Source organism: Suricata suricatta, chromosome 4, assembly GCF_006229205.1.
Source record: "Suricata suricatta isolate VVHF042 chromosome 4, meerkat_22Aug2017_6uvM2_HiC, whole genome shotgun sequence".
NCBI classification, from domain to species: Eukaryota; Metazoa; Chordata; class Mammalia; order Carnivora; family Herpestidae; genus Suricata; species Suricata suricatta.
This window is the reverse complement of record NC_043703.1, coordinates 140,539,992-140,565,633: the sequence shown is the minus strand read 5'-3', so window position 1 is coordinate 140,565,633 and position 25,642 is coordinate 140,539,992. Positions and strand designations below refer to the sequence as shown.

The window sequence follows — 25,642 nt, the reverse complement described above, 5'->3', positions numbered from 1 at the left end:
AACCACACAACCTTTTTATAAACAACACCATATATAACAGCAGAGTATTTTTCAGGACAAACTTAATATAGTCTAGCTTTTTTAACCTTTTTTTTTTTGGACTGATAAAGAAACCAAGACATTGGAAATTCAGACAGATCTTTCTAGTTAACTAGGAGTATATCAATAAAAGATGTTGTAAATGTATGAGTCTTTTTTTCATTAATAAGTATGGTATAATGAACAGTTTTAAATCTTTCTTTATTTTTGCAGACGTTAGGTCATTACAATTATTATTAATTCATTGAGGACTGTAAATATGATTGTATAAATTGTAAAGGATTGAGTTAGGTCTGTGCTGATATGAAGTAAAAATAATACCCTTCATTTCTGCTCACTGCATGAGGAAACAAAGACCCAATAACTTGATCTTGCTGAAAATAAGAGTTAGAAAATCTGGGAGCACTTGGGTGGCTCAATCAGCTGAGGGATTGACTCTTGATTTAGGCTCAGGTCGTGATTCCAGGGTCATGGGTTCAAGCCCCATATCTGGCTCTATGCTGAGCATGGAGCTTAACTCTCTCTCTCTCTCTCTCTCTCTCTCTCTCTCTCTCTCTCTCTCTCTCTCTCTCTCTCCCTTTGCTCCTCCACCCCTCTCTCTCTAAAATAAAAACAACGAGTTAGAAAATTAGAAAATCTGGAAAAAATATAAAGCAACTACCCAACACTCTGGAGACAAAACAAAAGCAAGCAGTATTTGAAGGAAAGTTGAAATCTGTCCAAGAAACATAAGGGAACATGGTAAGTTTCCATTTTTTGCGGCTTTTCTCTGAAGGCAGTAACTTGAAGACGGATCAATAGAAAGTACATGATCTGAACAGGAAGAAAACTAGAGACTCACAGATATATGGAACAATTTCAAAGGGTCTAATGTGTGTGAATGTAGTTAAAGAAAGAGGAGAGAAAGAGAAAAGGACAGAAAACAAGGATCTCAAGAAATAATGACCAGAAACTTCTAATTGGTTAAAAGCGTTGATTTAAAGATCCATAGTTTCATGAAGCCCAAACAGAATAAATTTGAAGAAAATCATACTTAGGCCATTGTGGGAAGCAGCAGCAAGGAGCCAGTGAGGCGAGCGTGATCGCCCTTACAACCTTGCGGTTGATCCAGTTCCTCAGAGGTTAAATCACTTGAGTTGAATGTTATTGTGCAAATGTCCTTCATGCTTTGGCACTCTTTAAGATAGTAAAGTTGCCAGGAAAATGTTGTAACAATAACTGTGAGAACAGAAAAAGTTTTGTCTAGAAAAAAAACCCTTTCCGTAGCTGTGGCTGTCTGTGTTATGCATAAAACTGCTTGCATGTGAGAAATAAAGTGGCAATAAGGGCATCACTCATGTTGTCCCTCCCGTTCCCATCCTTTGACTCTCTCTTCTTTTCCTCATTCCCTTACCCCCGCGTTCTTGCTTCTGAGCGCCCGTGCGCACTCTACAGGCCATCATGTTCAAACAGTCAAAAACCAAAGATAAAGGGAAAATCATGGAATCATTATTTCTGCAAAAATGACACATTACATTTAACAACCTTTAATTTCATTTTTTGATATGTTTTTAATAGTTTATTGTCAAATTGGTTTCCATATAACACCCAGTGCTTCTCCCCACAAGTGCCCCCCACCATGACCATCCCCCCTCCCTCCCCCTCCCCCTTCAGTCCATGGTTCGTTTTCAGTATTCAGTAGTCTCCCTTGATCTGTGTCCCTCACTCTCCCCTGCTCTCTTTCCCTCTACCTTTCCCCATAGTCCCCTGCCAGGTATCTCCTGTTAGACCTATGAATACAAACATATGGTATCTATCCTTCTCTGCCTGACTTATTTCGCTTAGCATGACACCCTCAAGGTCCATCCACTTTGCTACAAATGGCCATATTTCATTCTTCCTCATTGCCATATAGTACTCCATTGTATATATATACCACATCTTCTTGATCCATTCATCAGTTGATGGACATTTAGGCTCTTTCCATGACTTGGCTATTATAGAAATTGCCGCTATGAACGTTGGGGTACATGTGCTCCTATGCATCAGCATTTCTGTATCCCTTGGGTAAATCCCTAGCAGTGCTATTGCTGAGTCATAGGGGAGTTCTATCGATAGTTTTTTGAGGAGCCTCCACACTGTTTTTATTTTAAAATCCAGTTTGTCTGATATAAGTATGGCTACTCTGGCTTTCTTTTGACATCCAGTAGCATGGCAGATGGTTCTCCATCCCCTCACTTTCAATTGACAGGTGTCCTTAGATCTAAAATGAGTCTCTTGTAGGCAGCATATAAATGGATCTTTTTTTTTTTTTATCCATTCTGCTACTCATGTCTTCTGATTGGAGCACTTAGTCCATTTACATTCAGAGTGATTATTGAAAGATATGAATTTAGTGCCATTGGGTTACCTGAAGAGTTGGTGTTTCTGGTGATGTTCTCTGGTCCTTTGTAGTCTTTGTTGCTTTGGTCTTTTTTCCCTCCCTTCACTTAGAGAGTCCCCCTTAAAATTTCTTGTAAGTCATGAACTCATTTAGTTTTTGTTTCTCTGGGAAAGTCTTTATCTCTCCCTCTATTCTGGATGACAGCCTTTCTGGATAAAGGATTCTTTGCTGCATATTTTTCTTATTTAGCACATTGAGTATTTCCTATCACTCCCTTCTGGCCTGCCAAGTTTCACTGGATGGGTCTGCTACTAACCTTATGTGGTCACTCTTGTGGGTGAAGGGCCTTTTATCCCTAGCTGCTTTCTTAATTCTCTCTTTATCTTTGTATTTTGCCAGTTTCACTATATGTCATGATGTTGACCTGTTTTTGGTGATTCTGAACAGAAGTTCTCTGTGACTCTTGAATTTGGAAGCCTGTTTCATTCCCCAGATTAGGGGAATTCTCAGCTATAATTTGTTCAAATAAACCTTCTGCCCTTTTTTCTCATTATTCTTCTTCTGGGACTCCTATGATATGGATATTGTTTCATTTCATGGAATCACTTAGTTCCCTAAATCTCCTCTCATGCTCTAGTAATCGTCTTTCCCTCTTTTTTTCAGATTAATTGTTTCTTATAATTGTTTCTTCTGTTCTTTCCTCTGCTTCTTCCCTCCGCACTGTCACTGTATCCAGTGTCACTTGCATCTCAGTTATAGGATTTTCTAATGCATCCTGACCAATTCTTAGGTCTTTAATCACTGCTGCAAGGGTTTCTCTGGTGTCTTCTATTCTTTTTTCAAGCCCAGCTAGTAGTCTTATGATTGTTGTTCTAAATTCTTGTTCAGATATATTGTTTATATCTGTTTTGAGCAAGTATCTGGCTGTGATTTCTTCTTGACATTTCTTGTGGGGAGAATTCCTCCATCTTGTCATTTTGGCTAAGTTTCTGTCTTTCACGTGTTTTAAAAGCTTGTTATGTTTCTTTTCAACAACTGTTTGAGCAATTACAACTTCTCATCAGAAACCAAGGAAGCCAGTATACAGTGAAATATCTTTAAAGCATTGACAGGGGAAAGAAAACCCATTAAGTAAGAATTTTGTATCCACCTCCCAAATATCTTCCATAAATGAAAGTGAAAGAAAGATATTTTCAAATAGTGTAAAACTAAGTGTATTCATTGCCATCACACCTACACTGTAAGTAATGTTACAGTGAGTTCTTTAGGCTGAAGGGAAATAGTACCAAGGAAATTCAGAAAAGAGTAAGTACAGAGATTTACATACAAGGCTATTCTTTGTTGTTTTTGTTTTTGAGACTTTATTTTGTGCTATTTATTTAAATGGCAAATATTCTAGGAAGTTATGATGTTCTATCATATTTCCATGGCTTTGCACATGTTGTCCTTTCTGCCTGGAATACTCTTGCCCAATATATCCACCTAGAAAACTTCTGTACAACCTTTAAATTTTATCTCAAAATGTATGATGTCATTAATAACGCCTTCTGTAATGCAGTCAGCCAGCTTAGGTGTCCTTCATATGCTCACACTGCATATGAAATGTGACGCCCAATGAAGCAATTAAATTATTGGTTCACAGCTTTTTCTTTGTTTATCTTTCCCCAACTAGACTGTATGCCTCTAGAAGCAAGAGAATGGTTCATAGGAAGTAATAGATTCCTACTCAGTGAATGAATGAACATAGCAAACACCTAAGCCTAACATTTAAGGCAAACAAAAGTGTTCATTTATCTTTTCTCCTCTGTTCATTTAAAAAAAGAAAAAACATATAATGAACCACATATATCTGTGGTTAAAATTATATATAGATATAATTATATATGCTATATAATTTTAATTTTAAAATGGTTTTTAAAGTTTTTATACATGTAGTATTTAAAAATTTACCTTATTATTACCACATGTCACTATTAACATTTTGAGGGATGAAAAGATGATTCATTAAAGGTACAGAAATACAGTAAGATTCAAGTAGTATATTTTTATCATTTTAATTTTTTCATTATGATAAGTGTATTGTTTAATAAGACATTTTTTCTCTTAATTTCTTTCTAATGCTATTTGAAGATAAACTTTTAACATTATCTTCTGGAGTTTTTTGTTAGTATGGAATGTAATACATTATGATACTGCAACATAAAGCATGGAAGGGGCATATATGGATGGACCTACAATTAAAGGATTATATATGTATGAAGATGTGTAAGATAGACTCTAAGTTATTAACTCTAAATTAACTGTAAGACTCTGAAAAGCTAAGGATGTATATTATAACCCTAAAACCAAAAATATAACACAAAGAAGTATCACTTAACATCCAATAGAGAACATTAAAATGGAATTCTAAAATGTATATAAATAATGAGAAGAAGGCAGAATAAAAGACAATAAAGGAATAGTGAACAGAGGGAGCAAACCAAATAATAAATTAGTAGATCTAAATCTAATCATATTAATAATATTAAATTCTAATGGACTAAACTTGCCAAAACAATCAGAATGGATTTTTTTAAAGCCAAGATTAAACTTATGCTGTCTACAAGAGACATTTTTTTGAACACAATGTAGCTTTATTTATCATAGAGACATATTTTAAATGTTTTTTAATGCTTATTTATTTTTGAGAGAAAAAGAGACAGAACAAGAGCAGGGGAGGGGCAGAGAGAGAAGGAGACACAGAATCCGAAGCCGACTCCAGGTTTTGAGCTGTCAGCATAGAGACCAATATAGGGCTCGAACCCACGAATGGTGAGACCATGACCTGAGCCAAAGTCAGGACATGCCCAACTGATTGAGCCACCCAGGCACCCCGTATCATAGAGATACATTTTAAATATAAAGATGCAGAAAGATTGAAATTAAATACATGGAAAAATATATAACATGTAAGTAATCACCATAAGAAGGCTGGGATGGATATATTAATATTAGATAAAACAGATTCTCAAATAAAGAGTAGAATTTTGCTAAAGGGTAAAAGAGGCATTTCAAAATCTTAATGTTATCTGTTGGATTTGTAGATCAATTAATTATATATATACACCTATGAGCCTCAAAATAGAAGTGGAAATTGATAGAACTAAAACAGAAATTGACATAACACATAATTCTATTATGTAATCATAGTAGGAAAATTTAACACTCTTTTCAGAAATTGATGGAACCACTAGATCAAAAAAAGTTAAGAAATAGAGAATCTGCCTCATTTAATTACGATTTGTAAATCACTATAGCCAATAATGGCAAAATATGTGTTCTTTTCAAAAGCACATGAATCATTTACAAGAAAAGACCATATGTTAGGTTGTAACAACACTTTCAATCAATTTAAAAGGATTCAATTCATACAAAGTATGTTTTCTTACCACAATGGGATAAAATTGGAAACCAATAACAGAAAGGTATCTGGAAATTTTCTAAATATTTGGGAACTAAATAAAACACTTCTAAGCAATCCAAGGGTCAAAGAAGAAAACATAAAGGAAATAAAATGTTTGAACTGAAAGATACAGAATATACAACATATCAAAATGTATAGGATACAGGGAAAGCAATGCTTAGAGGGAAATTTATAGCATTTAGTACTTATAAAAGCAGAATGATCTCATATAAGTAATCAAAGTCTTTACTATAATAATTTTTTAAGTAGAATAGAGTTCAAAACAAATAGTTCAAAATTTATAAAAACATACCATTTATAAGAACATCCAAAAATGGGACACTTAAGAATAAATACTACAAAATATGTACAGGGATCTGTATGCAGAAAACCACAATACACTGATAAAGAAACCAGTAAGACCTAAGTAAATGGAGAGACATACAACATTCATGGATTGAAAGATTCAAACTTGTCAAGATGTCAGTTCTCCCCAGAAGGAGCCACAGTTATAATGCAATACAAATCAAAATCTCAAAAAACTAATTTTGTAGATGATTATAAGCTAATTCTAAATTTGATATGGAAAGGCAAAGAAATTACAATAGCCATAACAATTTTGAAAAAGAAAAATAGGAGTGTACACATACTTGATATCAAAACTAATAAATCTAAAGTCATCAAGGCAGTGTGGCATTGGTAAAAAGACACACAGACCAGTGAATCAGAATAGGCAAGGCAGATACAGACCACACCAGTATAGTCAACAAATTTTTGGCAAATGTGCAAAAGCAAATCAATGAAGGAGAGAGAGTCTTTTGTAATAAATGCTGTTGGAACAATTGGATATTCATATGCAAAAATGTTAACCTCAATTCATTTCTCACATCTTACCAAAAAAATTAACTCAAAATGGATTAGACACCTAAATGAAAAAAATACAAAGCTATAAAATATCTAGAAGACACAAGTGAAAAAAAATCTTTGTAAACTTGGTTTAAGCAAAGAGTTCTTAGATATGATACCAGAAATATGATAATAAAAGAAAAAAATTATACTCCATCAGCGCTAAATTTTTTTCTGTCAAAGTCACTTTAAAAAGAATAAAAAGGGGGGCACCTGGGTGGCTCAGTCGGTTAAGCCTCCTTCTTCGGCTCAGGTCAGATCTCATGTTCGTGGGTTTGAGCCCCGCGTCAGGCTCTGTGCTGACAGCTAGCTCAGAGCCTGGAGCCTGCTTCCAGTTCTGTGTCTCCTTCTCTCTCTGCCCTTCCCCCTCTCATGTTCTGTCTCTCTCTGTATCAAAAATAAATAAAACATTTACAAATATTTTTAAATAAAAAAATAAAATAAAAAGAATAAAAAGGGGCACCTGGCCGGCTCAGTCAGCTGAGTGTCCAACTCTTGATTTCAGCTCAGGTCATGATCCCAAGGTCATGGGATTTGGCCTGCGTTGGGCTCTGGCCTCAGAGTGGAGCCTACTTAAGATTTTCTCTCTCTTCTCCTCTCTCTCTCTCTCTCTCTTCCATCCCTTCCCCCCTCCCACCTCAGGCCCTTGCCTCATTCACACACTCTCTCTTTCTCAAATAAAATTAATAAAAGAATAAACAACCAAGTCAGAAAATGCGAGAAAGTATTTTCAGTACATACACTTGACAAAGCATTTGTACTCTGAATATGTAATGCTCAAAATTCAACAATGAGAACCCAATTTTTTAATGCAAAAGATTCAAACACTTCACCAATAAAGAAAACAGATGGCAAGCAAGCACATGAGAAGATACTCACCACCTTTAGTCATTAAGAAAATGCAGATATAAAACATTTTAATTATTATTACTATATACCGATTTAGAATTTTTTTTTAATTGACAATATCAAGTGCCGGTAAAAATGCAGAACTGGAACTCTAATATGTTGTCGCCAGGGATGCATAATGATGGAGCCACTTTGGAACCACTTTGGAAAACCAGTTTGGCAGTTTCTTATAAACATTTGTGTAGCATATTTCAGTATCCATTGTTCCGTATTTACCCAAGAGAAATGAAACATGTTCACACATAAATCTGTACACAAATGTTCATAGCTGTTCTATTTATAATTGTCAAAAACCAGAAACATCCTAAATATTCTTCAATATGTGAAATGGAAAAGAAAATGTGATATCCTTTGGCAAATTTAATACAATTACTTGGCAATCATAAGGAATGGACTGACCACACAGAGGAATCCTAGCATTGTCATGCTGAGTGACCGAAACCACATAAAAGACAGTACATACTGTATGATTTCATTAAGGTAAAATTTCAAACTAGCCTACAGTAAAAACAAAACAAAATCTATCAGTGATTGTCCATGACCAGGAGTGGAGGGAAGAATGCACTGCAAAGAGGTATAACAAATCTTTTGAGAACGAGGAAATATTCTGTATCTTGATTGGACGGGTAGTTTCACAGGTGTATATACTTGTCAAACTCATGGTATTTACACTTGAAACAGGTACAATTTGTTGTAAATAAATATAAATAAACAAATAACTTGTAATCAAGTTGATGTGAAAAAGACATCGCTAATCATTTTTCTTATAATATTCTTCTTTCTCCTGAAAATGAATAAAACATAAAAGTTTTTGGCTAGAACAGTGATTTGCCTAATAAGCTCACAACATAGCATCTTTCTAGAGTCTCTTCTCATCTATCACAGTTTCTCCATTTTTTTCCTTCCCCAGCTCCTTTGAATGCAAGAAGCATAAGCATTCGGGAGAACTAACTCTACCTCTCTAGACAGAAACTAACTTCTGTTGCCCAGATTGAACTGAACTAAACCACTTACATTCTGCCTTTTCCCATCCACTCACATCCAGGTGTTACTGGCAATGCAACTGAATCATTGATGTCTGGCGAGATTGTATTCGGATTCCCATCAACCACCTGGAACTATAGGCCAGATGGCCCCAGGAAAACTTGTCAACCAGGAATATTGTCGTCAATGTCTAGCACTTAGAGCCACAAACGCAGAGTGGGGCTTAGAGGACACTAATCTAGTGCCTGGCTTCCGTTCAACCTGACCCCTCGCCACCAACACATCTTCCGGCTTCTTCTTGAACACTCCAGTGATGAGAAGCTCAGAGCAAGATTTGTTGTCTTCCTTATAATTAATCAAATCTCTCCCTTGAAGTTGACTCTTTGATTCCTTTCTGGCCTCTTTCTCCACTTTCTGGGGTGCCCAGAGTTATTTCAACTTCCAATTGCCCATGGCCTCTTCTGCACCTCTAGGCAGTTCCCACCAGAGGGCACTCGAAGCCCTGCTCAGACTCCTCTGCAGCTCTGTCTTCTTCCATTTCTTCATCCTGCTCTCTGCCTTGTGACAAGGTGTCAACCAAACTAATATCTGCCAAGAGATACTTAACTGTCATTTCAGATTACTTAGTGCTTTAAGCCCAAATAAAAGTAGATAGATATCTAGGAATATAATTGCTGTATTATATGGTAATCTTACATTTAACATTTCAAGAACTGCCAAACTGTTTTGCAAAGTTTGCACCACTTTATATTCCCACTAGCAATGTATGGGGGTTCTTTCTGATTTCTTCACATCCTCCTCAACCCTTATTACTTTCTGTCTTTTTTAGTTATAGCTATTCTGGTAAGTGTGAAATGGTATCTCGTTGTGGTTTTGACTTGCATTTCCCTAGTGATTAATGATGTTGAGCATATTTTATATACTTATTGGACATTTCTATATCTTCTGTGAAGAAATGTCTATCTGAATTTTTTGTCCATTTTTAATTGGGTTATTTTTCTATCTATTATTGAGTTGTAGAAGTTCTTTATATTCTGAATATAAATCCCTTATCAGATATATGATTTGTAAATATTTCTTCTCAGTCTGTTGGTTGCCATTTTACTTTATTGGTGGTATCCTTTGAAGTACAAAAGTTTTTAATTTGGATAAAATCCAACTGGCAATCTTCTCTTTTATTGCTTTTGCTTTTGGCGTCATATCTAAGAAATCATTGCCTAACCCAACATCACAAAGATTCATTCCTATGTTTGCTTCTACACATTTTTATATTTTAGCTCTTACACTTATCTACCTTTATAATTCATCTTGAGTTCATTTTTATTAAGTGAGAGAAGGGCTCAAATCCATTCTCCTGTATGTAGATATCCAGGTGTCTCAATATAGATTTGCTGAATGACTAATGAAAAGTTTGATATGACTTGTCTTCAGAGATCCGCAAGCATCTAGGTTTTTCCTATGGTTCTTATAGGCTAAAGAAAAATAATGAACCTATTAAACAGGTACCAGACAGAACAAATCTACCTAACATATTTCCAAGGCTTTAGAATAAAGGAGCTAATGCATTAGAACTGTTGACAAAGTGTGATGACATCTCAGCCACATTAGGCTCTGCCAATAATTCTGCTAGTAGCCAAAGGGGGGTTAGAGTATTCATAGCATTTCTAATTTGGGAAGAAGAATGCTTCATCTGTAAAGGAAGAGTGGACCTCAGCTGAATTTAGATGACTGGATAAAGATTACACAGAGCCCCTAGAATCTAAACGAATACCTTACCTAAGACAACAGGTCTTCTTTTCATCTTTAAAATGTTCTATCCCAAATTGTCAGTTAAATATATTGGAAGTTGTGTCCATCTTTAAAATGCATCTCTGTTTTCATACTGGCCTAGTTTATGTGTTGCCTCTGTGAGCCCTCCCCAGCCTCCCCTAGACACCTCTGCCCTCAGAATTCCAGCTACCCTGGCTTTCCCAAATCCTCAACTCCGTCTCATCCACTCAGGGAGATCTTCACACTGTTTGGGTTTCCCTTCCTTGTGCTGTGGCTTCAACAGTTTCTTTAATCAATAAGCTAAGGAAACTGTGGGCTCATCTGGATCATTTCCTTTTGTTCACGAACCACCGTCACACACCATACATTGTCAACACCTGAACGTTGCTTCATATATTTTTCTGCCATTTTAGTTATAAATTCAGTCCTGATTTTTATATCATAACCATTTGTGGATGCCCCGTGTCACGTTTTTCATTTTCATTTTGATTCAAATGTTTTTAAAGATTTTAATTATTCTTTTTCATTTTTTTAAATCTATTTGAGACAGAGAGAGAGAGAGAGAAGAGAGAGAGAGAGCGAGAGAGAATGATCAGGGAAGAGGGGCAGAGACAGAGACAGAGAGAATCCCAAGCCCACTCCATGCTCAGCACAGAGCCCAATGCAGGGCTTGAGCTCATGATCTGAAATCAAGCATTGGGTGCTGAGCTGACTAAGCCACCCGGGTGTCCCTGAGATTATATTTTTTAAGTAATTCTACACCTAATGTGGGGCTCAGAACCCTGAAATCAAGAGTGACATGCTGCACCAATTGAGCCAGCTACACTCCTTGATTCAAAATATTTTAATTTATCATGTGATTTCTCCTTTGACATACAGGTTATTTGGAAGTTTACAGATAATGTGCACAGAGATGAGCATTGAAATTTGACTCAATTATGGATTCATTTCTCCCTCCAATTATAGAAGTTTTGCCTATAGATTTTGAAGCTCTGTTATTTGATGTGTACAAATTTAGGTTTACATTCTTAATAAATTGGCTTCTTTATCATGATGAGCTGTCTTTCTTTATCACTTATAATATTTTCTGCTCTACAGCCCAAGTGTTCATCAATAGATGAATGGATAAAGAACATGTGGTGCATGTATGGAATTTTACTCAGCCACAATAAAGAAAACATCTTGTCATTTGCAACAACATAGATGGATCTAGAGGGTATAATGCTAAGTGAAATGAGTCAGTCAGAGAAAGACAAATACCATATGATTTCACTCATATGTGGAATTTAAGAAATCAGACAAATTAAAAAAGAGAGAAAACCAAAAACAGACCCTTAACTATAGGGAACAAACTGATGGTTACTAGAGGGGAGGTAGGCAGGGGAGGGGGAGAGGGTGTGAAATGGGTAAAGGGGATTAGTATCATGATGAACACTCAGTTATGGATAGAACTGTTGAATCGCTATTATTGAACACCTGAAACTAATATAACATTGTATGTTAACTGTAGTAGAATTAAAAATATTTTAATATATTCCTTGCTCTAAAATACTTGGTCTGCTATTAATATAACCTCTCCAGACTTATCTTAACTAACTTTTTCATAGCATATATTTTTCCATCCATTAACTTTGAACCTGAGTATTTGTAATTCTAGCAGGTTTCTTGAATGCAGCATATAGTTGGATCTCGCTTTTTTAGTCTGGAAATTCTGCCTTTTAATTAGAATGCTTATACCACTTACATTTCATGTAATTGCTGATAGGGTTGGATTTAAATTTACCATCTCACTCTTTTCTCTTTTCCCCATCTGTTTTTTTTATTCATTTCTTCTGCTTTCCCTACATTATTTTTGGGGTGAGCTCTTTTTTAGGATTCCTTTCCTTTCCCACTATTAGTTTATTACCTATATCTCTATATTTTAGTTGTCACTCCAAAGTTTATGCAGTATGCATCTTTAACACAGATTACAGTCAGATTTATACCTCTCTCTACAGATTTAGTATAAGAATCTTACACTAATGAATTGGGTAATTAATGAATTAATTAAGGAATTTAATTGATGTTATGGCATTTACGTTCTAGTCGATGCTGGGGGAAAAAATGCATCTCTTTAGGGAAGGATCCTTTTCTTCAGGTTCCAGAGGGCCCACACCCTGTGAATGCTTACTCCTCTGGAGGCTCCCATCCCCCCACTGGCCTCATTGAATTTGGATGCTACATGCACTTCTCAGAACAACTCTCTCTCTCACAAGTGTCACTGCTGCACAGACTTAAAACCATCTTTATGAGGTGAGTGAACAGAAACAGAAGTCAATTATTTACTGTGAGGCACAACCATATGGCTTGTGTTTAAAGAAACTCAGCATCTCTCCTTGTGAAAAAGGAGCTTGAAGAAGAACTTATTCTCTCTCCCAGAAGGATTCTTTCCCTGGGAGGCTAAGGAAGGGATCGGACTTAGGCAAACTGAAGACCAGGGGAAGGAAAGAAACTCCCGCTGTCAGGAGAGTCTCTCTCTCCTAAGGCCCTTTTCCCTGACTTCATCGCCCACCTTCCCCTACCCCAACCCCCACCCCCACCCCCCACCCCCCCCATCCCCCGCTCCTCCTACATAACTGCTCACCCTCCTTCACTTTCCTTCATTGTCCTCCTCCGGCTCCCAGCCAGCCCGCCATGTGGGAGAGGGTATTGGACACCGCTTACCTAGCTTCTGACTATACTGAGCAAAGCCAAACCCTGATCCTACGAAGGTTAAGACAAAGGGAACTAACACAGATTAGTACATATTTAACCTTCCTCAACAGTGCATTTCACTCACCCACATCCCAAGCTATGACTGGTGGGAAGAAATGGGACATGATACAAATACCATAGAACCTTTTAAGATCACAGCTTAATGGATTTATAGAGTGAATGAGTAAATCTCTTACTTAGAAATAAACCCACTCAGTGGCTATTAAATCATCCAGACATCCACATTACCATCTGGTACCATTCCTCTTTCTTTTATCATGAGATAGTGGAGATGCTATAAAACAATCAGCAGCCTTTTCTAGAAGGTTTTGCTTAACATTTATTGTTACCCTATCTTATTTGCCATGCCTGGACCTCAGCCCACAGCCTATTAGAGAATCAAAAGGCCAGGCAAGAAAGGAAATGACTCCTCATGAGTTCATTCCTTCATGGGCCAAGAGCTTTATCCTTTGATTCTTGGTGAGATTATTATAAGGTTACCACAAAAAGTCAAGACAGCTATTAAAAAACTGCAAGGCAGTAAAATCATAGGTTTATTTATTTGTTTCTGAAAGGGTCAGACCACCTAAATCACTATTTAATTGCAAATTTCTCATTAGAGGTCTTTTTTTCCCTTTTAGAATGCAGGAAAGCCAATGTTGCACCTTACAGAAATAAGCATTAGGGGTTCAGGGGAATTTGTGACAAGAAACCTTTTCCAGAACACAAAATGCCATCTCTACTATACCAAGACCTTTATTAAACTTTCATTTTATGAAATAGGCTCATGATAGTGCACAGCCTGATCTCTCCACAGAGTGCAGGTATCAGATTTCACAAAATGGATGTGTCATTTGGTAGATTTTTGAATTTGAATTGTAGCACCACAATGAAGCTCTGGCTGTTTTTCTCCTCCATGAGTTCTTCAGAAATCTAAATGGCAGCCCCTAAAGGACAAGAATCATGTCGAACTCAACAATATTCTCCCACCCCTTATCATTTTTCATATTTTAAATACTTCATGATTGCAGATAATGTTCAAGTCTTAAGTTCACACCTATCAATGTAGGCTCTCCTGGGTCTCTCTTATAAAAGCCTGCTATGCCCTAAGAAGAAAGACCAACTTTTGTTTTTAAGTTTATTTGTTCATTTTGAGAGAGACAGAGATAGCATGAGTGGGAGTAGGGCAGAGGAAGGGGGATAGAGAGAGAGAAGATCCCAAGCAGTCTCTGAGATACCAGCCCAGAGCCCAACCCAGGGCTCGAACTCATAAAACCATGAGATCATGACCTGAGCCAAAACCAGGAGTTGGACGCTTAAGCAACTTAGCCACCCAGGTGCCTGAAGAAAGACAAACTTCTGATCCTTACAGGGGCAAGATAGGATGGCTGCCCTGACCAGCTTTGTGACCTTGGGAGGCATTTTAACACTGTGGGTATCATTGTCTCCATCTATTATGTGAAGGGGTGGGACTAGCTGACGTCTTAAGTGTGCTTTGGCTCTTTAATTTTGAAAACAAACAGAACACTACAACATCTCCTAGAAAGCCAGTAGGAAAACGTTCCTTCCATGAAGGTTTCAGCAAGAACAAGACAGAATATCTTGTTAGCTAAGTCACAGTCATATTTTAACCTCCTGTTTCAAAAACCACTCCATAGAATCCTAAATTAACCATATTTTTCTTGCACTCTAGTTTTAGGAGAAAATGGAATACACTTAAGGATGAATGTACCTTCCCTTCAGACTTTTATTGTACTCAATCTGCATACATATTCTAGCCCTACACAGAGAAAAAGAGTTGAAAACAATGGCCCTAGATCATTGAGAATACTTCAGTTTTAAAAGAAGAGTTAAGATTACATGAAGTTTATTCTACACTACATTTATTCTACATTTACTCTACACTACACATTTAAATTAAAAAGGTCTACATTAGGGACTCCTGGCTGGCTCATATTAGAGTGTGGGACCCTTGATCTCGTCTTGAGTTCAAGCCCCACGTTGAATGTAGAAATTACTAACAAATAAGTTTTAAAAAAAGAAAGGTTGACAATGATCATGTCAACCTAAAATGACAATAGGGTATTTAAAATTTCCAAATATGTAAGTTACCTTATTAATCTGGGTTGGCCTAAAAATTCTAGAGAGCACCCTCTTGTGGCAAAAAATGCAATTGCTGAATGACAGCTTTGTCCAGACACTGCACCTTCTCTGGCCAAGAGTAGCTGCCATTCATCAAGCACTTAGAGTTCAAGGGCTGGCCCAGATATTTTACATGGCAATAAAATAAAGGTTTTAATAATGGCAGTTGTCAATGTCATGGAGAGAATTGCTAAGTCTTTTGTTTCACAGAGCCCAAGTTACACCTTGAGATTTATTTCACTGAGAATGTCTCCCCACATGTATATTCTTGAACGTGGGGGGTAGCATCTAGCCTTAGCACATTCTCCAGCACCTTTCCTGTACCTTCTTGGAGTACTGAGCTGTGGCTGACACACACTATTAAGTTATATTTCTCTTTTGTTTTCAACCCAGAGACCCATGTTTCAAGTTGACAAAATGAAGAGAGAAGAGGAAAAAGGAAGCAATACTTTAAAAAGGGGGGAGGGGAGAAAAAAAGGCAAACAACAACAACAAAAAACGCCACAGATCAACATCTTATAAAAATATTTATAAGCCCAGGGATCTTTCAAACAAAATCACTTAACATCCATTATTTGAGAAGCATTTAACAGAAAAACACTTATTTATATGATTACAATTTATATCTTTCAGTAATATACTTCACCCTTAGATCTTTTGAGCATCTTATGTTCTTATATAGTGAATTTCTGTACTTAGCACCTCGCTTGATAAAACTGGTGCTCATTTCTCAAAAGGGCTTGCTAAATACTACCAACACTTGCCACAAACCTGGACCTGAGGGGACAAATATTTTTATACATCCTAATTATGAGTGTTCAGCCCCTCCCTGGAGACCCTAATGTCTTAAGCACCCATGCTAGGGTGACCCCTCCAACCGAGGTTGCAAATTCTAACACATACTAGCTGATTAGTCCCAATTCTTAGTGGGGTCCATGGGCTCAGACCCTCCAACTTTTTAAATGAAACTGGAATGTAGAGACCTAACTTTGAAATATTGGAAACCTCAAATGTTGAAAACAAGAAAGTCAAACTATGTGTGAAGCCCTGTCTGAGCCTAACAAAACAAGCTTTCTGCCCAACTGCATCACTCTGGTTGCACGGGTCAGCCTCTGCCCTGAGGGACTTTGAGGACTGCCTCCAGGCTGCCCCCAGGAAATGCCTTCTGATCAGATCCCAAGGACTGCAGTGAAGAAACCCTAGAAGAAAAGAATTGCTGAGTACAGCTGATATACTTCTGATATGTGACATTTTGCTGCAAATGCTGTCTTCAGGCAAGCCATGTATGATCTTCCCCAGTCAATTCCCTTCTTCAACACTTTCTCATTATTTGGATATTTCCACAGGTTTCAGACAATACCAGATTTGACAGCGCCTGCTGTAAAACACTTTTTTTTTATTCTCTTCAGTAGCCAACCAGAGTCATGTCTTTCTTTTCATGGTCATGAAAAGCTGACCACACCAGTTTGGGGGATATCTCTAACATGGATCGTGGAATCTTCCGGAAGACAGAGGTGCTGAGCTAATGCACACATTTGAAATGGGGTCAGTGAATCATTGCATCTTTAGCAAGATGAAGAGAGCTTCCTCTATTAGAAGTCCACTTAATCATCTCACATCTTCCATAATTAACTAAGGAGAAGGAAAGTGTGACTGAGTTTCCATTTGCTTGGGATCCATGCGGCTTCAGATCTTCAATATCTGCTCATTTGTAAGGGTGTAAAATATGTACCTTTAATAAAGTCTAGAAGCAATACCCTCAATGGGAACCTTTTCTGGCTACAGAGATGTCTTACATTAATAGAGTGTAGGTATCCGGTCACACATACTCAGATCACCCAAGGAAGAAAATATAGGGAAGTTCTTCACTTTCTAAGAGGAATAGCTAAGAAGCAGATAGAGGCCTCTGTGTGGAAAAGAGACTGGTTGAAGCTTCAAGAGGAGATCAGTAGAGAGGCCCTCTGGGAGGGTGGAGTACACACTAAGTACCCATGAAGACAGCTGTCAGAACACAAGAAGCCTGTGCAACTTTAAAAGTTACAGGTTCAGCAGCCTGATGGTGCTCAACACTCATGTGAGAGCTCTGTTCCTTTTTTATTGGTTTTTTTTTAAAAGATGAATGGAATGAGGGCTTTCCGAGATTTGGGGTAGTCCTCAAACATCTTGAGGTAGAACCTAAAACACAAGAAAGAATAATTATAATAGGCAGTGGTCAACAGTGGAGGTTTGCTGAGTCTGAAATCCTTATGACTAACCAACCTACAGTTATTCAGGGCCAGACTCTTCCAGACGGCCATTTGTCCATTTTCTTTCTCCCTCCTGCACCCTCTCCTGTAAATATTGAAGCTTCTTGTATTGGGAAAAAAAAAAAAGTAACAGCCAGAGGACAGTGGTGATGGTTGCACAACATTATGGATGTACTTTAAGACCACTGAATGGTACACTGAAAATGGCTAAAATGGTAAAGTTTATGTTACGTGTATTTTACCACCAAAAAAAAAAAAAAAAAGTAAAAGCCAGAAAGAATTGCTCAATGGATTCAACTGGGAAGTAAGGAACCAGAGACTGCAAAGACAATTGGGCAAAGTTAATCCTAGAGAACTGGTAATATTTCCAGGCAAATATCTCCTCATGAGGCCTGGAAATGCCAAGAAAGTGTTACTTTGTGTTATGGGGTGAATTGTGTGCCCCAGAATAGATGCTTGAAGTCTTAACCCCTAGTATCTGGAAATAGGGCCATTGCAGATATAGTTTATTAAAGTAAGATGAGGTCATACTGGAGTAGGGGAGGCCCTTAATCCAGTATGACTGAAGGGGAGAAGAGACATCAAGACAGAGACAGACAGGGGAGGAGGAGAGGATCAGGAGGGGTCTGTGTAAACCAGGGACACCTCAGACTGCAGGCGCAACAAGAAGCCAGGAAGAGGCAGGGAGGGATTCCCCCTTAGAGCCTCTGAGAGAATATGGCCCTACATACACTTTGATTTCAGACTTCTGCCTCCGGAACCACGAGGGAATTAATTTCTATTGTTTTAAGCCACACAGGTTGCAGTCATCTGTTTCAGCAGCCCTGAAGATGAATAGATGTTGTGAAATGGCTTTCTCCTACAGTGACCAGGCTGTCCTCCTACCGAACTGAAGCTGGTAGCTCTCAAGTTATCGTCAAGATGATGCACTCTGTTAAAGTGCCTTAATTTGAACTGGGGGACACACGGTACTAATTTGTGACAAGAGCTGGCTGGTTTTCGGTGCTTGATTAGAGAGGTCTGATGAGTTGCTTCTCAAAAAACCCTGTTAACCCTAGGAAAAAGATGCCCCCTGGGCCTCCCTCTGGAGCAGTCTGACCTAACAGGACAGGGCCACACTTAGGAATTCGTTTGTTGCACCCTCTGGAAACCCCTGGTGGAGGAACTGCTGTCCTTCCCCCAACAGCCCCACTGAGACCAATTCTCAGGGCTTCTCCAACTGCTGGCAGGTGCCTTCTCTGACTCTCCCTCTCCACCACTGGTGGGCAGCAGAAGCTGCTTCAAGAGAGGGGGGTTCTGGACTATCTTACAGGCTGGAGATGGTCTGCAGCCTGTCCCCAAGTCTAGGAGGCAGCCAGCATGGGTCATGAGGACAGCTACTGTTTCATTCATTTCTGACAGGTCTGCGTAAATTCCACTTCAAGAAAAAGAACCCATTCTTGGTTTAACCTTCTAAACTATGAAATTAATCATTGGTCCAACTAAAACCCCTATGCAGGAGCTTAAGGGGTCCCCCCCCCCCCCGCCGATCATGGTTCCCAGGCTATTCTCCCCTTGGCTATCACTCCTTCTCTCTGTCCCTCTCCAGCCACAAATGCCATTTTATTTTATTTTATTTTTTATTTTTAAACTTTACTTAAATCCAAGTTAGTTAGCATATGGTATAATAATGATTTCAGTAGAACTTAGTAATTCAACACTTACGTACAACCCCCAGTGCTCATTCCAACAAGCCCTCCTTAACAAATGCCATTTTAAAGAAAGGATCTGAAATTCAAGTTCAAAGCCTGTAACAACTTAGCATGTTACCTCCTTCCCCCTGCAGTGACACATTTAGTCAACGCTTTTATCCCCACCCCATCCAGGTGCAGGCTTTGGCAGGGAGGTGGATGTCAGTAAAGCTTTAGGTTAGCCCTACAGAGAAAAGTTTCCAAACCCCTACAATTCCCCAGGCAAGGGGGACAGTCCTGAAATCAGACCACATAAGCCTTCACTTAGCTGCCTTTCCAGGAAGCCACCAATGACCTTGGCTATGATTTATGGAGGGTGGAGGTAGAGGAAAAGGGGAGTACCCATACCCCAGTAAGCCCTAATATCACATGAATTCCAGGAGAGTAATCCTGGAGTTTCCAAGGCTCTCTGATTACCTGGACTGTTAGCATCAAGCCTAGAATGAAAGAAAGTAGCCACGTGAGACCTGGGGCCAGGCTATCCCCCAGTGGGACCTGGCTGGTCCCTCAGAAGTCTCTGGGAGGCTGTGGAAAGTACCGCCCATGGAACACACTTAGAAATGTGGCAGAAATGAATTAAACTGAAGCGCAGAGATGGAAGTGAATGAACTGAAGCACTCCTTGTACCTGTTGACCCTTCCCTATAGCCCACTGTCACCCAGTACCCACCAGCAGCGGAGCCTGCTAGGATGGCACAGAGCAGGGGCCACCTAACCCGTGTGGACACAAGGTGCTTCTCCCAGGAAAGAGCAGTAGGTGGTTCTCCAAATCCCTCCCGAGTGGGTTTAGTTTTGCTCATAGGAAAAAACAATTTGCTTTTACAATATGTCATTGGCTAAAATTCCAGGTTCAGTAAAAGCCCAGGAAGTCAGACTTTACCAGTCGGGATTACTGTATCAATCTTACTTTATACAAGCACAAGTCTTAGGTTTGTTTCTACATCTGACTCCCAGTGCTGAAAGCCTGTTTAGGGAAGAAAGCTACTCGGATGCTGTCACCCAGACAGCAAAGTTTACCTATGATGGTGAAATGCTCGCAGCCCAAGGAAACAAAGTGAGAAAAAGGCAAATGCAAGCGCTGGGAGGGACCACGTGGCCAGGGCAAAGCCAATCCATTCAATGATCTCACCAAGGAAATTGGCTCCAGAAACGTATGTAAACAAGCCACCTGCGTGCAGAAGAAAGAAACCATCATGGTAAGTCAATCATTGCCACATTACCCCCGCCCCCCACCTCCTATTGGGCAGCTACGATGAATTAGGGGCTAAAGTCTTCCTTAGGGTCACTGCACTCTAGGGCAGTTTTCCTGGGGAGAAGGGTAAACAAAGTGACAGCAGCCTGTTGTTCCCGGGACATCCCGGAATCGCTAGGAGTGGCCGCAACTGCTTGACCGGCTCCAGCCAGTCTTCTAGCAACTGCTGCACCGCTGGCTCCCAGACAAGACACAGAAGAGGGGTCAGAGGTCTGGGGTTTGTTTTCGTTCTATTAAGTAACGTTTCCAGGCCACCTCTCACCTTCTCCCTTCTCCCGCGGACACCCACACTGCCGGTCAGCAGATGTCGCGCTGGCGCTCCGACAAAGTGAAACGACACACAGTGTGACAATAATAAAAACCTGAGTTGATGCCAGAAGTAGATTATCCTTTGGCATTTGCCCTCCCGCCCCTGCAAAGGAGTGTATGTACTCTGTTCAAGTTTAAAGAAGAGAGGGGGCGCTGTGGGGGCTTTGCCCCGCCCTGGGGGCTGGCGAGGTCTGCTTCTGCTGATTTTCAAGGTTTACTTTTCTATCCAACCATGTATGTCTGATATCAAAACTATAAATAGCAATCAACACATTTTCAATGATAGTAGATATATCCACTTTCTGCCCCATACTAAACTGGGAAAGTCACCCAAAACTAATTTTTTTCTTTCCACAGTTATATAAAGAATATTTTCTTGTATTCTTATTTTGTTAAGTTGATTTTGAGAGAGAGAGAGAGAGAGAGAGAGAGAGAGAGAGAGAGAGAGCACGCGCGCGCACATGTCAATGTGGGAGGGGCAGAGAGGAGGGGAGAGAATCCCAAAGAGGCTCCCCCCTGTCAGCCTGTAGCCTGATGTGGAGCCGGAACTCACCAACCTGGAGATCATGACCTGAGCCAAAACTAAGAGTCTAAAGCTTAACCAACCGAGCCACCTAGGTGCCCCAAGAATATTTTGTTTTCAAATCATTCTCTAACATATCTTAATAGTTAGAAACTAACTTTGACAATGTAGCTTTTTTTTTCCCATGATATTTTATTGGCAATGTAGCTTTTAAGAGCATTCTCTGTTCTTCTTTGCTTGGCTAGTGAGTGAATCTTTAAAATCCCACAGCCCCTTAAATTTATCTTCTTTAAAGATGACACTGCATCAGCAGTTCCAGACCTGTGATTTTCCAGTCCCTGGGAGGAGCCACTGACCTACTGCAAAGGGTCTATAAATTGCCTATGAATACAGAAAATGGTATCTATCAATATATGGCATTATTTTTGTTTGATGTAGATATCATTAGGATGTCAGAAACGTTTAAATTTAAACATGAATACTAATACTGTAATTTGGGAAATTTTGGGTTCCATTTACATCAAAAAGGATGGGAGCCATCCTTTTTAGGTTAAATATCAAAGGATAACTTGGACTCTTTCACTCTCATCTGCTTGTATTTGTCAACCTCACACCCTGATTTCTTGAGAACAGTTAGGGTTCCAAATATTCTGTGACTTTATATATGAGAATGCATTTGTAGTTGCCAGACCCCCCATCCTAATTTTTGATTAATTGTGCCTCTCCACACCTTTAGGAAAACACAAGTGGCAGGTCAACTGGAGAAGACAAGTCACACAGGATTCATCTTTATCAGCTGACTCAGGAAGGACCAACACTCTGTGTACACATGATGCTTAATTTTTTGCATTAACTTGACTGGGCCATAAGGTGCCTAAGATATTTGGTTGAACACTGTTTCTGGGTATGTCCATGAGGGCATTCCTGGGTGAGATTAACGTTTAAATCTATACACTGACTGAAGCAGATTGCCCTCCCAGATGTAAGTGGGCCTCACCCGATGCACTGAAGGCCTGAATAGAACAAAAGGCTGAGTAAGGGAACATTCACTCTCTGCCTGTCTTTAAGCTGGGATGTTAGTTGTCTCCTGCACCTTCAACGTACTATCATCTTACACCTTCCTGAGGATGCCTGTGCCTTTCTTGAACTTCCAGGTATAGATCAAAAACGCAGATGTGTTGTGGGGTAGGAGGGGTGTCAGAAGCAAATGGAGATATCGTGTGTCATTTGTGCTCTCGTTGCCCCTGCCCCTCCATTTGCTGTTCACAGCATAATCCCTGGGACAGACTCCCAAGGAAGAGTAGAAATCTGGAGGGCAGGAGAGACATTACCTTGTGGAATCCTATAGACGACATCCCCAGGCTTCCTGAGCTGGCGCAGTATATAGTCACTATGAATGTTGATTCCCATTCCCAAAATAAATAGGAAGACACCTTAGCAAAGAAGACAGAGGGAAGAAGTTAAAAATGTATCCTGATGTTGGGGTTTTTCTCACAAGCTAAGTTGTTGTTTTTGGTTTTGGTTTTTTTTTCTAAAAATGAAGAGAAGGGCATTTAATTTCAAATTCTAGGAATGCTACAAAGAATGTCAAAGGTTGGCCAATTAGCCATGGCCCCAAATTTGGGTGGAGAGGCCACAGTGTTTCATAGAACAGTGTCACATGATGGAGACAGGTGGGAGAGAAGAAAAGGGGGGGCAACACCATCATCCAATACTTGCATGAATGAATGAGTGAATGAATGAATGAATTAATGAATTAATGAATAGCAAGCTTTTGACTCATTCACAAATATTTAAATTGCGTTTGGCAAACTCAACAGGTTTAATTCCAAACCCTCTTCCTTTGCCTTCCCACACTAGAGAGGCTGGGAGTCTGAAAAGTGGTCATGTGACTCATTTCTGCCACAAGGATGTAAAGGGGAGTGAATTTCTGGGTGTTTCCTTGGAAATGTTTTGCTTTTCTGACAAAAGGGCAGATGGGACCAGCACCTCTTCTGCCTCCCTCCTCTTTCATTGCCAGATGGGATGCTTTGTGTTATAGCAACTGTCTTGCAATCATGGAGTATCATGAGGATCACATGTAAACATGTTAGGAACAGTGGAACAGAAAGTTCATGGGATCTTAATGATATCTGGTAGCAATTAAAGGAATGTAGAAGCCATCAGCCTTTGGACATTCTTGCTATGTAAGAAATATAAATTCCTAATTATTTAAGTCATTATGAACTGGTTTCTGTGACTCAGAGCATTCCTCATTGATAATCCATTCTCATGAAAGTAACGTGAGCTGGACTGGTGAGCTTGGCACCCAGCAAACTGGTTTCCACCACTGCCACTACACACACACTCTTGTTCCTCGTTCATTGGTTCAGAAAGAGCCCTGGTCTGTGGTCAGGAGAGCCAGGATCAGGGACGCTAGGTCTTGCACCCCACAGGCACCATAACAACCCAGAAACATTCATTTTTCCACACAGATGCCCAACCTCACCTCTCAACAGTGTGTTTTTGTGCTGATCAAAACACATGAGGCAAAAAGCAAGAACACTTGAATTAAAAACAGTCAGATCTACTCTCACCTCATTTGCTATGATATGAAATATGATATAATATGATTTTCGATCTTGTCTAGTCACAAGATCATTGGCCACGGTGTGCCATCAGATGGCGACTACACTTATCTTGGTGAGCCCTGAATAATGTATAGAATTGCTGAATCATGATGTTGTGCATCTGAAACTAATATAACATTGTATGTCAACTTTATACTTCAATAATAATTTTTTTTAGTTATTGGCCTGGAAGAAAAGGAAACTGGGGAGAGATAGCACTGGCAGGAAGTTGAGAGAAGAAGGGGAGATAGCATGCACAGCAGTGGACAAGACAAGAAAGTCGGACTCAGAGTCTGTGCTGTGTGTCCTTGGGGCAAGTCACTGACCCTCTCACAGCCTCCATTTGGTCATCTGTAAAATGGAGATTCTAATAGTACCTGTTTCACAAGGATGGTACAGGACTCGCTTATATGTTCATTCATTGACCCATTCATTCACTTATTCATTCAACTAATATTTACTGAGAGTTTATTATGTACCAAGCACTGTCCTAAACGCTAGGAACACAGTAGTGAGAAAACAGTCAAGGTGTCTGTTCTCATGGAGCTTACATTTTAGTGGAAGAAAACAGAAATGAATTCAAATAGTTAAAATTGTTTTAATTATATAATGTCACTGCAAAGCAGATGATCATAGGATCATGAGATAGAGAATGAGCTGGGGAGGGGAGGAGGTATCTCTACTTTAAGATGAGGTGGAGAGGGAAAGCTTTTCTGCAGATTTGGCATTTGTCCTGTGATTTGAATAATGAGAACACACAGATCTGAGGGACAGCAATCTGGTATAGGGATTAGCAGGTGTGAAGGTCCTGAGGCTAGAATAGGTTTACTGTGTCTAAGAAATAGACACTTTGCAGCTGAAACTGTAAGATAGAGGAAAAAGTGAGAAAATGTGGACAGGATGATAATTTTAAAAAACACAGTAAGCATTATATGCCTTGGTGAGGAGCTTGGATTTTTAAGTGCAAGAGAAAACCACTGTCAGTTTTAAGCAGGGAAAAATAGGAACTGATTTCTGCTTATTATTATTATTACAAAAGAAATAAATATGTTATGTAGAATACTACATGTGAACTAGTAAAAATAAGAAAATCCAGACACTGTATTCCCACCACCCAGAAATTACCACCATTAAACACCTTAGTGCATATCCTTCCAGATTTTCATCTTATATAGTATCTAGGCCAGATTTCAATTTCCCCAGAGAGACACAAAATGCTTCTTATAGCTGGTTTGTGCAACCAAAGTCCAGTATAGGACCATACCTAGTAGTTGGTCACTATCTCTTTTAAGACCATTGTGACCTCTACCTTTTTAAAAAAATTTCAGGCCACTGACTTCTTGAAAAGACCGGACTGTTGCACCTCCGAACGCTCCCCTTTCTAGGCAAGACTGGCTCACTTTCTCATGGTGGCATTCAACTTACTTCTTCATTTGCCTTAGTTCCTGTAAACTGGCATAAGTCATTTCCCTGTGTGCTTATGATACCAGTTTAATATATAGTTAGGTACATTTATTTATTTGTTCTCAATTTTAGGGAACTTTTTTTCCATTTAGACTTTCTAAGTTTTCTTTAAATTTATTTTTTAAAATTCAAGTTAGTTAACATACAGCATAGTACTGGCTTCAGGAGTACTATGTGATTCATCACTTCCAATAACACTCAGTGCTCATCCCAACAAGTGCCC

General features: G+C 39.2%; 1 protein-coding gene and 1 long non-coding RNA gene across 2 annotated transcripts in view; one reads left to right on the top strand and one right to left on the bottom strand.

Annotated features, from left to right (window-relative positions):
• Positions 1-9,440, top strand: part of LOC115289127 — a 42,505-nt gene extending 33,065 nt beyond the window's left edge. Inside the window, exon 4 of the long non-coding RNA XR_003907397.1 lies at positions 8,704-9,440. This is a non-coding gene — a long non-coding RNA (uncharacterized LOC115289127). The remainder of the gene's footprint in view (positions 1-8,703) is intronic.
• Positions 9,441-15,795: 6,355 nt separating this feature from the next.
• The window catches only part of SRD5A2 (steroid 5 alpha-reductase 2), a 39,844-nt gene continuing 29,997 nt past the window's right edge, over positions 15,796-25,642 (bottom strand). The window contains exons 3-5 of the mRNA XM_029936320.1: positions 22,678-22,779; positions 20,280-20,430; positions 15,796-17,462 (exon numbers count right to left, since the gene is read on the bottom strand). Of these exons, the coding sequence (XP_029792180.1) occupies positions 17,396-17,462; positions 20,280-20,430; positions 22,678-22,779 (320 nt within the window). The 3' untranslated portion in view covers positions 15,796-17,395. The remainder of the gene's footprint in view (positions 17,463-20,279; positions 20,431-22,677; positions 22,780-25,642) is intronic.